We start from the raw sequence: 13,041 nt of genomic DNA, 5'->3' as shown, positions 1-13,041 counted from the left end.
TAATAATCTGGTTTGGATTGTCACTTTCATCCAAATGCATGTCCTCAAAACATTTAGTTACTTTCACATTTAAATAAAATAAATTGTACAATTGTACATGTACAAATCCTGTGTCTTCTCAGAAACACACACATACTTACTTGTGCTGTCCGTTCATGGAGGCAACCATTAGAGCAGTCCAACCGAGATGATGACGAGTATTTGGATCAACTCCATCTGCTAGCAACCTGAGAGTGAGAGAGAGAGAGAGAGAGAGAGAGAGAGAGAGAGAGAGAGAGAGAGAGAGAGAGAGAGAGAGAAAGGGGGTGAGACAGGTGACGGGGGGAAAGGTGAGAGCTTTGTAAAAATGAGAAATGAAAATGAGACACTCTTCTGCTGCTGTCTGTCTGGAGATGTGTGTGTGTGTGTTTACTGTAAACACAACCTCCTGTGTTACTACCGGACTCTAACTTAACACATCTGCTGTCTTTTACACATACACACACTATGTGAAACCATCTGTACATCTGCCCCAGGGTATCTTAAATCACTGTGTAACACACACACACACACACACACACGCTCAGGTGTCACACACTTTACTGCCTAACGCTATTCCTTACCTGGCCAGCTCTTCACTCAGATACCGCTGCATGTGTGAGTGATGTGTGTTCTGATTACAGTAAACCCAACATGAATAAATATAAATTATAATAATAAATAAAATGTACCTTTATGTCCAGTTACAAAAACATCAGTTATCAATAATTGTGAATTGTGAATAATTGTGTATTCAGTTAAAAACCACACACACGTGACAGATGGTGCACTATGGTGTCATGCTTCACTCACACACACATACACACACACAGAGTATGTTTCTACTCTGTTTGACCCTCACATTCTGTAGTTCTAAAAATTTGAGGGTCACACTTGGCATATTTGTGTTTCAGCTCATCATCCCATCTGTGTGGGAGTCCATATTATTCTCATCTGGTGGCAGGCTGTGTTTCGCTGCTCACATGCCCTCTGCCTCCTTTTGCCCCTTCCTGTCACCCTGTCCTTTTCTCTCTCTCCCTCTCCCTGTCTCTCTCTGTCTCCCTGTCTCTCTCTCCCTCGCTCTCCTCGTATCACTGAGTTCTGTAACACGTCTGCCCTCTAGTGGACATCTCTTCTCAGTGCACTACACAAACTCAGCTGTCTGTAATGCCATGATTAAAAAAAAACAATAATTACAAACTTTCCATGCATTAAAAATTTCTTACTGTCTGTTCACATTTCATAAATGTTCTGAATTAAACAATTTCTCCAAAATATTTGATGTTTTGGACATATTTTTACTTTACACATTTAACACTACACAGTTTAACTTACATGAAGTCATGCAAGCTGTTAGTTTCTTTTATTCTGCAGTGTTACGATGCTTTATTCAGCAGAATTACAGCAGGTTTCTTTGTGTTTGTCTCTCAGTGCAGCTGGAATTTTCATTTCACAAACTTGTGGCTCAGGTGAATTGTTTACCTTTTCATCTCCTCTGCATTGTTGGATCTGGCTGCGTTCAGAAGAGCCTCAGCTGTGAAAACAAGAGCAGAATCATGTGACACTCATCACCAACATTACAGTACGATTTGTGACCCGAGTCCATTCACGCAGTGCAGGAAAAACATCAGCCTCAGACAACACCAGAACTTATAAAGGAATATGTATAACCCTAAGACCCTTCAGGTTTAATAGTGATGTTGAAGTGCACTCTGAATGTCTCTTATTAGGGAGCCTACAGAGTGAGCACTGAGAGTGAAGGAGACTTTAGAGGGATTGGATATTATATCAATCAGTAAAGAAAAGTTATTGTTATGATGATGTGGTGCAGTGGCTGATTGTCTCCTCCGGACTGATCCTGAACTCAGGTTTATGTCTGTGTTGAGTTTCACATCTTCTCTTGGTGTTCACGTGGATTTTTTCCAGTTTAAAATAAATATTGTTATAATAATAACAATAACCTGCGAAAGTGGATCAGATATACTGTTTTTCAGTTTTATATGAAATCATACATACTGTACACAGTTGCACAGCTTCTACTGCTTTACAGCTTTGAAATACATTTTGATTTCAATTTTAAATATTTAACATTTTCATTTTCTATTTAAGAAAACAGTTTAATAGTTTTGTTGAAGAAATCAAATACTGCAAGTGTGTGTGTGTGTGTGTGTGTGTGTGTGTGTGTGTTTCTCTGTCACTCTGACCAGGATAAAATGTTTAGGGACCTGTAGCTGCATGAATATTTTTGTAAAGCTGCTTCGTGACAGTCTGTAAAATACTGAATAATTACATCTGAACTGAACTCTAGTGATGATGATGATGATGAAGAAGATGGTTTCTGTATTTACCAGTGTTTTTGTTGTTGTCTTTGTTGAAGCAGAAGACCAAGGCGCCAGTGGACAGAACTCCTGCTGAAGCTGCTCCTCTCCATCCCCTGGACCCGGTGTTCTGCCCCTCCCTCTCCTCCCGGTAAGACCCGGTGTTCTGCCCCTCCCTCTCCTCCCGGTAAGACCCGGTGTTCTGCCCCTCCCTCTCCTCCCGGTAAGACCCGGTGTTCTGCCCCTCCCTCTCCTCCCGGTAAGACCCGGGGTTCTGCCCCTCCCTCTCCTCCCGGTAAGACCCGGTGTTCTGGCCCCCCCTCTCCTCCCGGTAAGACCCGGTGTGTCCCGCGGTGACCAGCGCCGCCCACGAGCTCCTCCGACTTTCCAGGCTCGTGCGCCACCTGCTGGCTAACTGCCGGTACTGCGCATGAAGGTTCCCGGTATTGTTACACGCTTCCTCGCGCTCCCTCATTAACGTACACTTTCTGGAGGCGCAGGACGCGAAAATCCCCGGATTCCTCCTCACAGAAGCTTGAAGGTCGTCCACATTAGGACGGCGCACATTAGCTTGCCCGGGGTCGGTGTGGAGGAGGCGACAGGGTGACAGACTGCGGGACCTGCGCATGAGCAAACGTTTCGGTACCGCGGACAACATCGCGCTCCTTACAGTTACAGCCGCGCGGGGATCGGGAGATAAGTGACTGTAGAGAAGAAGTGCACAAAGTCTCCGGTAATCAGTGAGGAATAAACGGTATAGACACGTGACAAATCCTGACACGGGGAAGCGAGCGCAGCGCGTGTAACTCGTCACCGACACGTAATGCATCATGGGAAATTGAGTTGATCACTACTCAGCCAATCAGCGCGCGCCTTCTAGATGTTTCTACAGTGGAAGTATTTAACCTGAAAAACACACTGCAGTGTAACATGATCAAATTAATCAATAAAACTCAACTGATACATGTGAATAAATCCTTTATATATATATATATATATATGTGTGTGTGTGTGTGTGTGTGTGTGTGTGTGTGTGTGTGTGTGTGTGTGTGTGTGTGTATTTGTGAGTTTGTGTGTGTGTGTGTGTGTGTGTGTGTGTGTGAGTGAGACCAGCAGGTGGCGCAGTGAGCTTTCTAGAAACAAATTGTTTTAACGCTTTACTCACACACACACTTTAATCATGTTCACAGTATGAATTACATGTAAACATAAGAAAGCCAACAAAATACAAATGAAAGAAATCTTAAAATATCATTTCTCATGCAAATTGTCTCTGTAGTGAAATAAATGCATTAAATTACATAAATAAGCCAAGTCAAGCTGATGCAGTACACAGTGAAATGAAACAACAACCATACATTAAGACACAAAGCTACATAAGAGAACATGGGACTAGGGCGAAATGACAAAAGGAGAAATTAACCTATTGACATAAAGTGCATGTGTGCAAGCTTGTGCAAATAGTGCAAGACAAAAGACAGAGCAGAACAAGAGACAATGCAAACAGACAATACAATAATCTGCAAGACAGATACAGGACAGATACAAAAAGATAGCGCAGAAAAGTATACAGTCTGTGGGTGTCCAAAACAGTTGTAGCAGCAATTAGAAAAAGTAAAGATATGTGCAAAAATAATTACATTTAATTTAATAATAATTTCTACAACATTTAAGCATGTAGAAAAAATTGTGTGCAAAGATGATTTGAGTGTGTGTGTGTGTGTGTGTGTGTGTGTGTGTGAAACCAGTCTCACAGTCTGATGGCTTGAGGGAAGAAACTTTTATACAGACTGGTTGTGAGGGACTGAGTGCTTCCGTACCCTTTTTCAGATGGCAGGAGGGTGAAGAGTGTGTTTGAGGGGTGTGTGGGGTCATCAAAAATGCTTTTGGCTTTGTGGATGTGGCATGTAGTGTAAATGTCTGTGATAGAGGGAAGTGAGATTGTGTTGATCTTCTCTTCAGGTGAGTCTCTCTGCCAGGGATTTAGTGCTTGATGATGTGGTTGGAGTTGTGCACTGTGGGTCAGTGTAAACAGCAGTAGACTGAGCACACAGCCCTGAGGGGCCCCTTCAGTGTTCAGTTCAGTGTGGTGGTGTTGGAGTCATTGCTCCCGATCTGGACTGACTGACTGTCTTCCAGTTTTGAAGTCCAGGGATGATGATTTATTTGTAGTTTACACAAAGAACAGTTTATTTGTTCAACTGTTTATTGTTTTAAAAGAAGGAAAATTATGTAAACTTGATTTTTTGGTGTCCACAATATTAATGTCAGAAAAGCAAAAGTAATCGCTACAATCTTCTTCTTCTTTCAGCTTTTCCTGTTAGCAGTCGCCACAGCGAATCATCTGTTTCCAACTAACTCTATCCTCAGCATCCTCTACTCTTGCACCAATTAAATTCATGTCCTTTTTCTACACCTCCATATATCTCCTCTTTGTCCTTCCTCTTGACCTCTTACCTGGCAGCTCCATCTCCAACATCCTCCTCTGTACATGTCCAAAACATCTTAATCTAGTCTCTCTGACCAATCTGGTCTCTCTGATCCTGTCCATCCTTGTCACTCCTAAAGAGAACCTCAACATCCTCATCTCTGCTACCTCCATCTCTACCTAATGTCTTTTCCTCACTGCTACAGTCTCTAACCCATACATTAGAGCTGCTCTCACTACTGATTTCTACACCTTTCCTTTGATTCTTGCTGTCACTCTTCTGTCACACAACACTCCACCCACTTTTCTCCACCAACTCCAAGTCGCCTATACTCGCCTCTTCACCTCTTTTCCACACTCCCCATCACACTGGATGGTTGACCCCAAATACTTAAACTCTTAGACTTTCATTCCCCTTTTTTCTGAAGCAGACCGCCACCTTTCCAGGTGTTCCTCCACCTGCTCTTTACTCTCACTACAGAATGTCATCTGCAAACATCATTGTCCTTGGCGATTCCTGTCTCACTTCATCTGTCAACCTGTCAATCACCATAGCAAACAAGAAGGGACTCAAAGCTGATCCTTTATGTAGCTCCACCTCCACCTTGAACTCCTCTGTCAGCACATCTCACTGCTGTCATACTCCTCTCATATATATCCTGAACTAAATTCAAATTCAATTTATTTTTGTAGTGCTTTTAACAATTCACATTGTCTCAAAGCAGATTTACAGAAGTACAGAAACATATAATATAATATAATATAATATAATATAATATAATATAATATAATATAATATAAATAACAATAAGAAGAAAAAATAAGAATAAAAATAAATAAATAAATACGCACATTTAAAGTTTACAATTAATTTAACAATATTAATTTAAAATATAAAATACTATATATCTATCTACAACTACTCTGACGTACTTCTCTGCCACTCCTGACATCCTCAAACAGTACCATAGCTCCTCTCTCTGCACCGTCATACGCTTTCTCTAAATCCACAAAGATGCAGTGCAGCTCCTTCTGACCATCTTGTACTTCTCTATTAACATTCTCAGAGCAAAAAAGTAATAACTACAATAATAACATAATTGTGTAACATTTATGGAAGGAGTCCCAGAAATAAAATTCAAACTAAAAAGTTTATGTTTTCTGACATATTTGTGGTTTCTCAGTAACATGACAAGTGAGGATGGTGAGGGAATAAACATTTATAGCTGCTATAACATAAGTGACAACAGGAACTAAGTCACAACTTTCACAACCATTAAATGTAACTATTAACATATAAATGTATGTAAAATGATGAAAATAAGAATAAGAAATAAGAAACTTGAGGATCTGCTGTTATATACATTACAGGGTCATAAAAGTAAATCTGCTTAACCACAAAACACATTACTTACTATTTTACAGTAACACACACAGAATTACTTTTAATCTCTTCCCTAAACATGTCTGGGTTTCTCTGTGTGTTCAGTGACTCTGTGGTGTTGCACTAGCTATCAGTATTTCATGGATTAGCATTGTTACAGCATTGTTACAGCATTAGCCTTTGCCCTGTTGAGCTCAATGTGGAGTGATTATGGAGTTGTGCTCAGGGTAGAAGGAGACTGCAGTAAGAAACAACATTCAATGCAGAGCTGTAACACACTTCATTAGTAACACACTTTGGGACTGAGCTGGGAGGACAGACAGTGAAAAAATATCAAAATGGTGAGTGAAGGACGAATAAACACAACACCAAGGACAAATGTGAATGTGCGCATGCAAACACACACACACATACACACACACAGAAAATTATGAGAACACAATACTTTTCTACATCTTACAACAACAACAACAACAACAACAACAATAATAATAATAATAAGAGGAAGAAGAAGAGGAAGAAGAAGAAGAAGAAGAAGAAGAAGAAGAGCATTGTGGAGTAAAACATAGAAAGGAATGATAGTGATTCTTGATTATGTTAGTAAACAATATCTTATCAAATAAGTTTGGATATGACATAAAACTGACACAAAGTGTCACATGGGCATTCAGATTACACCAAATAATGAAGAGAGTGAAGGAATAAACAAGATAAAGTGCAGAACAGATGAACACTCGTTCATTTAGAACATTAGTTCATATTGTGCTAAATGCTGACTCAGCACACTTCTTCCTCTTCCTCATCACTTATAAACGTTGAATTTAAAAACAGCTCTTAAATATCAGTTAAACACTTCTACGTTTCTAAAAACAATTAAAATATTAACTATATAATTATATTTCTTCTAAAATTAAAAGAAAACAGACCAAAAAAACAGGTATCAGGCAGCTGGGTATTATAATTGTACACGTCATCTCTCTCTCTCTCTCTCTCTCTCTGTGAGGTGGGCGGTCCACGTCTGTCACTCATCTTTTTCATCTGAAGGTCTGCGTGTGTGCGCGCACGGGGAGACCTAACCAGCGGCGGCGGATGGTTCTCCCACTCAGCGCTCGCGCTCGACCACCACACAGAGCTGCGGTGTTTTTTTTTTCCGCCTCCGCTTCCCTACCGGAGCTGTTTACCGTCTGCCGCGCACTCTGTCGGGATAAAGGGCGTTAATTCGTCTTTTACAGTGTTAGAACAAGAGCCATTTCAGCGATTAAATCCAGAGCGTTCGCGTGCGTTTGTGAAGCTCGTTAGGTTTTGCTGACCGACACTAATTGAGAGTCACGAGACGCGCGCGCACCGGACGCCGCTTGTTTAGAAATTCTGCGCTCGCGACGCTTTATCTGCCAGCAATAAAACTTACACAACGTCACGGTGACGGTTTCCCACAGATTAAGATATACACACTAAGAAAAAACTAAATCAGAGCAAGGGTTTAAACCATTAACCCGGTTTAGTTTGACGCAGGATCCGGTTTCAGCGCCTGCTTCCGTTATTGTTGGAGCGCACGAGCTAATAGCACTCGGAGTGTTTAGGAAAGATGTCCGGTGAATCGGTTCTGATCCCGGATGACCAAGCCTTCAACAACTTCAAACACGAGTGTGTGTTGGATGAAGGATGGAGTCAGACTTACAACAAGTCCGGCATCACGGTTCTGATTCAAATCCTGGAGGAGGAGAAATCGCTCCACAAAATCAAGGTGAGATACAGCGGAATCACCTACCTGTCTAACCTACCTGTCTAACCTACCTCTACCTGTCTAACCTACCTGTCTAACCTACCTCTACCTGTCTAACCTACCTCTACCTGTCTAACCTACCTGTCTAACCTACCTCTACCTGTCTAACCTACCTCTACCTGTCTAAGCTACCTCTACCTGTCTAAGCTACCTGTCTAACCTACCTGTCTAACCTACCTCTACCTGTCTAACCTACCTGTCTAACCTACCTGTCTAACCTACCTCTACCTGTCTAACCTACCTGTCTAACCTACCTCTACCTGTCTAACCTACCTGTCTAACCTACCTCTACCTGTCTAACCTACCTGTCTAACCTACCTGTCTAACCTACCTCTACCTGTCTAACCTACCTGTCTAACCTACCTCTACCTGTCTAACCTACCTGTCTAACCTACCTGTCTAACCTACCTCTACCTGTCTAACCTACCTGTCTAACCTACCTCTACCTGTCTAACCTACCTGTCTAACCTACCTCTACCTGTCTAACCTACCTCTACCTGTCTAACCTACCTCTACCTGTCTAACCTACCTGTCTAACCTACACCTACCTGTTTAACCTACACCTGCCTGTATAACCCGACTGTCTGAACTACACCCACCTGTATAACCTACCTGTCTGATTTACACCTACTGTACATGTCTAACCTACCCGTCTGACCTACACCTACCTGTCTAACCTACAATTTGCTGTCTAACCTAAACAAATAACAGACCTTACTAACTAACCTATACTACTTACATGACTAAACTACCATGTGACTATCCTAGATAACAAACCTACCTGACCAACTCCTCTTATCCCCAGATCATTCACATCACACCTGCAACTACAGTGAAGTATGCCCTCTTATAAACTTACAATTTTACAGAAATTATATGAATACAGCAAATCATCATCACCATCATCAAGGTTAACCTATCAGACTGGGTTCATGTTGGTATTCACTTAGAAACATCAGAAATTATGAATGAATGATGTAAAAAAAAATCATGCTTTATGTGAAATTTATGTTTTATTATTTCACGCACTCTAAAAAGGGTTACACTGTCTGGATGAAGGTCAGGGTTATCATGCCATACATCATATCCTGTTTCACTCAAGTCCATCAGTGTACAGAAAGAAATTTTTAGTGTTTCATTTCCTTTGTTGAGTTTAACACACTGCATGGGTGCTCTGCGTGTTGGGGCTTAATAGATCAGATTACTGCGTGATTTGTGCGTGCTGTTGACTTTACCTCAGTGTCCGTGTTTAATCAGCGGCCCACGTCCGGGTCTTCGACAAGTTCTCTTTCTTTAGCGATGATGTGAGAATTGTTTGCGGAAGGCGAGGATCAGACCTTGTGGTGCTTAAAGATACAGGTCTGTTCAATTTTATAGGATTTTACTCCAGTGTAAACAGTGTTTAATGGGCGGATGTCGAGTTTTCTGCAGCTGTGCAGAGACCTAAAGCCGCACAGTAACATGAAACTAGACAAAATCTGAACTGTAACCTCAGATTACCCACATTTTCCTACAGATTAGCCATGCAGCTAGTTTGTCATGAGGTTTTAATCATCTTACTGTGTGTGAAGTGTTTACATGAAGTGAACAAAGTGTTTTTATTGAACAAACACAACTATTATATATAAACAAATGTGTTTTTATGAAGGAAAAGGACAATACTTTCAGAAACAAAGATACAGTCATGAACAATGTCAGATAAGTTTATCCTCTATGATACAACAGTACAAAATGTACAATTATTTACTTTATCAAAGTTTTAAAGGGCAAGTACACTTTCCTGGGCATCTGAAAAATTAAAGTCTGACCTCTCAATTGTGTCGTTTTCAGAGTAAAGGGAAATTTATAGGAAAGAGTAAAGGAACTTCTCATAGAATGAAACTTACTATTGGTCGTGCCATATTTAGTTTTTTATTGTTTTGCTCTGAATTCATCTGATTAGAGAGATGACTGAGGACCTTCATGTGTTCTGTATCATTAAGAAAAATATTGATTTGTGAATTTTTTAAGTGTGGAAATTAAATGTGGTGTTAGATTAAGCTTACAGTATTTGTAACTGAAACATAATGTTCTTTCTTTAATCAGGGTATTTAAAGTCTAGTAATGTTAATGTTTCAGAGAAATGAGGGCAAAATTAAAACATAAATGCTACACAACTTAAGCAAAAAGTGGAAATTTTGCAAGATTTGCCTTTTTATTTTTTAAGATAAATTTGTTACAGAGATTGAAAATTGAAACTGGTTATTAGAAATGTACTTACAGGATGAATAGATATTTAAGTACTTTAATGTGAACTTGTATAAAATAGAATGATTTTTACAAAGAAATATTACCAATACAATCAGAGGTCCTAAATCTATTCTGGATTCTTTACAGATTTAGTAAATATTGTTAAATATAAAAGTTGTAATATTGTAAGCTCCACAATTATGTGACACATCAGCGATGTTTCAGTGATTTATAGTCCCTTATGCCTCAGGTTTATCTTGTTCTCATTCTCACGCTCAGACAATTCACCTAAAAGGAAGTCAGCTGATATCTGAGCCGGGCCTCGCATAAAACCCTGTTGTTATCACGGACGAGAGTTTGCACCTTTCTCAAGGACCTTTGGAAAAACACACACACTGCGTTCAGGTTCAGTTTTATGTTTAATCCACCGTGTTTCTCAGGTGAGCTCTGAATCATCATGACGGTAAAGGATTAGTGACACGGGGCCAAATACAATGGCTGGAATTGTACTTACAAACTTAATCTTAAATAATCTCTGGATTAGGTTCTGGTATGATGTAAGAACAATTTATTTATTAATTCAGTAAAAAGCAAAATTTGTTTGATTTTTAATTGAGAGAATTTTCAGGTGAGGAAAAGTGTACAAATTTTAAACCTTCTATAGTTTCATGTGATATGTGAGAAACACAATATGATGGGTCAGATAAATAATGATGAAATGTCCCCTTTTTTCCCCTTACACCATAGCAAGTTACCAACAATTGCAGTTTATTAAGTGACAGGTAGTTTTTATCTATTTATAGGTACAATTAATGTTGATAAAATAAGTTTTTTCCTGTGGTCACTTTCATTATAGCAGCTAGAAACTGTCGCTCCGACATCACCAGCCGTTCTTAAGTTATTAAGGCAAAAGAAAATCCCACGTAGCTTGTCATGTTACTAAGAAACTGCAAGGAAGTGTAAATTCCTTCGTCTGGAACATGTCAGAAATAGTCACTGCTTCACCTCTGACTGTTACAAAGCCCTGACTCTGGAGACTCCTTCCATGAATGTTACATAAACAAACATCTTACAGAAAACTTCTTTTTATAAGAAACATCTGCTGTATAAGTTCTTGTGTTTAAGCTGTTCATACAGAGAAGATAATGTATTTGAACAAGTGCATTAAAATGAGTTCATAATGATATGATAATGTAGTTCATGTTTGAATTGTCTTTTGAGGCAGCTGTAATTATGTACACATTTTCTGCACTGTGCTAAACTGGAGGCTACAGTGTTCCAGCTTTCAGGAGCACTTCACATGGTTACCCAGGTGTGTGAATAATCTTTCATCGCTACTGAGATCCACAGTGCAGAATTCAAACTAACACTCAAACAAACAAAACAAACTATTACATAACACTGGCTGCTTAAAGAAATGCGGGTCTGAGGAGATGTCCTTAATGATGTTGAGATTCACACTGTCACTTGCACTGTCAGTTGCACTTGCATATTCTCTCTCTCGCTCATTCTCTGTCTATATTCTCCCACTTCTAGTTTGTCTGCAGTCAGAAATCCCACTCAATTTTCTTCTTTATTCTTCACACTATTTTGTTCATGCTCGCTGTCCTGAATGTGTGTGGAAACAAATCTGCCTTCTCTTTCATGAAACGGTTAAAGTTATGATAGAGAACGTCATTTCCAACGTGTGGGATGGAGAACATATGGAACGGGGAACGTGTGTGATGAGTACGTGTAGGGCAAAATATCTGGTTCGGTGCAAACGTGTTACAGGAAACAGATGGGACTGAGAAATGGAGTATATGTAGATCAGAAAGTGGGCAAGATGCGGAACATAGTGACAGTGTCAGTGAGACAGAAATGTAGAATAGTGACCCAATAAGGCAGGACAGGGATAATATTATTCGGAATGTGTGGCTGTTCATTAACCAAATTTAAAAAGCATTGACAGAAAATTCTGATAGCCACACATCATTTTATTTATTTTTTGTGATCAACTTTATAATATTCAAGACAGGATGTACACTTCACTTCACCACACATCCGGTAATATTTACTAGTGTAGTGTATTCAAGTGTGTATATATAACAAACATCATTTTTAAACTATATACAATTGCAAGAGCCTTGAAACATAAATAAATAAACAAACTAATATATACGACAGATACAATGACATTAGTTTTGTTGTTAAGACCCTTTTAGATTATGTGCTAGCCCTAAGGGAATAGAGGCGATTTCAAAAGTGCAGCAATGTCCCTGTCCCAAATGTCCATAGTTGAGCTGCGTGCTTTGTGGATGGCAGCCAATGATCTCTCTTTAAGAACAATATCTCTGAAATAATTATACCATTCTTTTATTAAAGGGGGCTCAGGTGAAAACCAAGACTGCATTATGGACTTTTTTTGCAGTGGTTAAACCTGCAAATACAACTTTCTTAGAAACCAAATTAGTTCAAATACTGAATGATGAGTCGTCATTAAATAAAAGTAAGGCAAGCGATATAGAGACTGTAAACTCTGAAATATCCCAAGAAATACTGCCACTTGACACCAAAGATTAGAGATATCTGGGCAATCACAGAAGATATGCAGGTAAGTGCCAACAATATTCAAATGACATATTTACAGTACGGGGTATGTGTAAGCTGCATAAAACGTCTGTATGGAGTATGGTTAAACTTCTGAACAAACGAAATGAATCAGGTGGTGTGCACGATTGTTTGAGATAAACACAATGTTCCATACTTTGTCACAGTACAGTTCCATGTCCTTCTCCTTAAGGTCAAGATTTTATGATTCAATCACTCCCAAAGCCTTATCTTTGGTCGTACATCATTTTAATGACAAAATACCACAACAGAAGAAAAGTTTCCCACATCA

General features: G+C 39.6%; 2 protein-coding genes across 2 annotated transcripts in view; one reads left to right on the top strand and one right to left on the bottom strand.

Moving 5' to 3' along the window:
* Nucleotides 1–3,142, bottom strand: part of clpb (ClpB family mitochondrial disaggregase) — a 38,421-nt gene extending 35,279 nt beyond the window's left edge. The window contains exons 1-4 of the mRNA XM_060888416.1: nucleotides 2,639–3,142; nucleotides 2,367–2,476; nucleotides 1,501–1,552; nucleotides 141–227 (exon numbers count right to left, since the gene is read on the bottom strand). Coding sequence (XP_060744399.1) covers nucleotides 141–227; nucleotides 1,501–1,552; nucleotides 2,367–2,476; nucleotides 2,639–2,994 — 605 coding nt within the window. The 5' untranslated portion in view covers nucleotides 2,995–3,142. The remainder of the gene's footprint in view (nucleotides 1–140; nucleotides 228–1,500; nucleotides 1,553–2,366; nucleotides 2,477–2,638) is intronic.
* A 4,059-nt stretch (nucleotides 3,143–7,201) lies between these two features.
* stard10 (StAR related lipid transfer domain containing 10) overlaps nucleotides 7,202–13,041 on the top strand; it is a 10,586-nt gene continuing 4,746 nt past the window's right edge. The window contains exon 1 of the mRNA XM_060888229.1: nucleotides 7,202–7,892. Coding sequence (XP_060744212.1) covers nucleotides 7,734–7,892 — 159 coding nt within the window. The 5' untranslated portion in view covers nucleotides 7,202–7,733. The remainder of the gene's footprint in view (nucleotides 7,893–13,041) is intronic.

The sequence above is a fragment of the Tachysurus vachellii genome, chromosome 15, assembly GCF_030014155.1.
Source record: "Tachysurus vachellii isolate PV-2020 chromosome 15, HZAU_Pvac_v1, whole genome shotgun sequence".
Taxonomy (NCBI): Eukaryota; Metazoa; Chordata; class Actinopteri; order Siluriformes; family Bagridae; genus Tachysurus; species Tachysurus vachellii.
The sequence above is the reverse complement of the archived record's forward strand: the minus strand, read 5'-3'. Positions and strand labels throughout refer to the sequence as shown.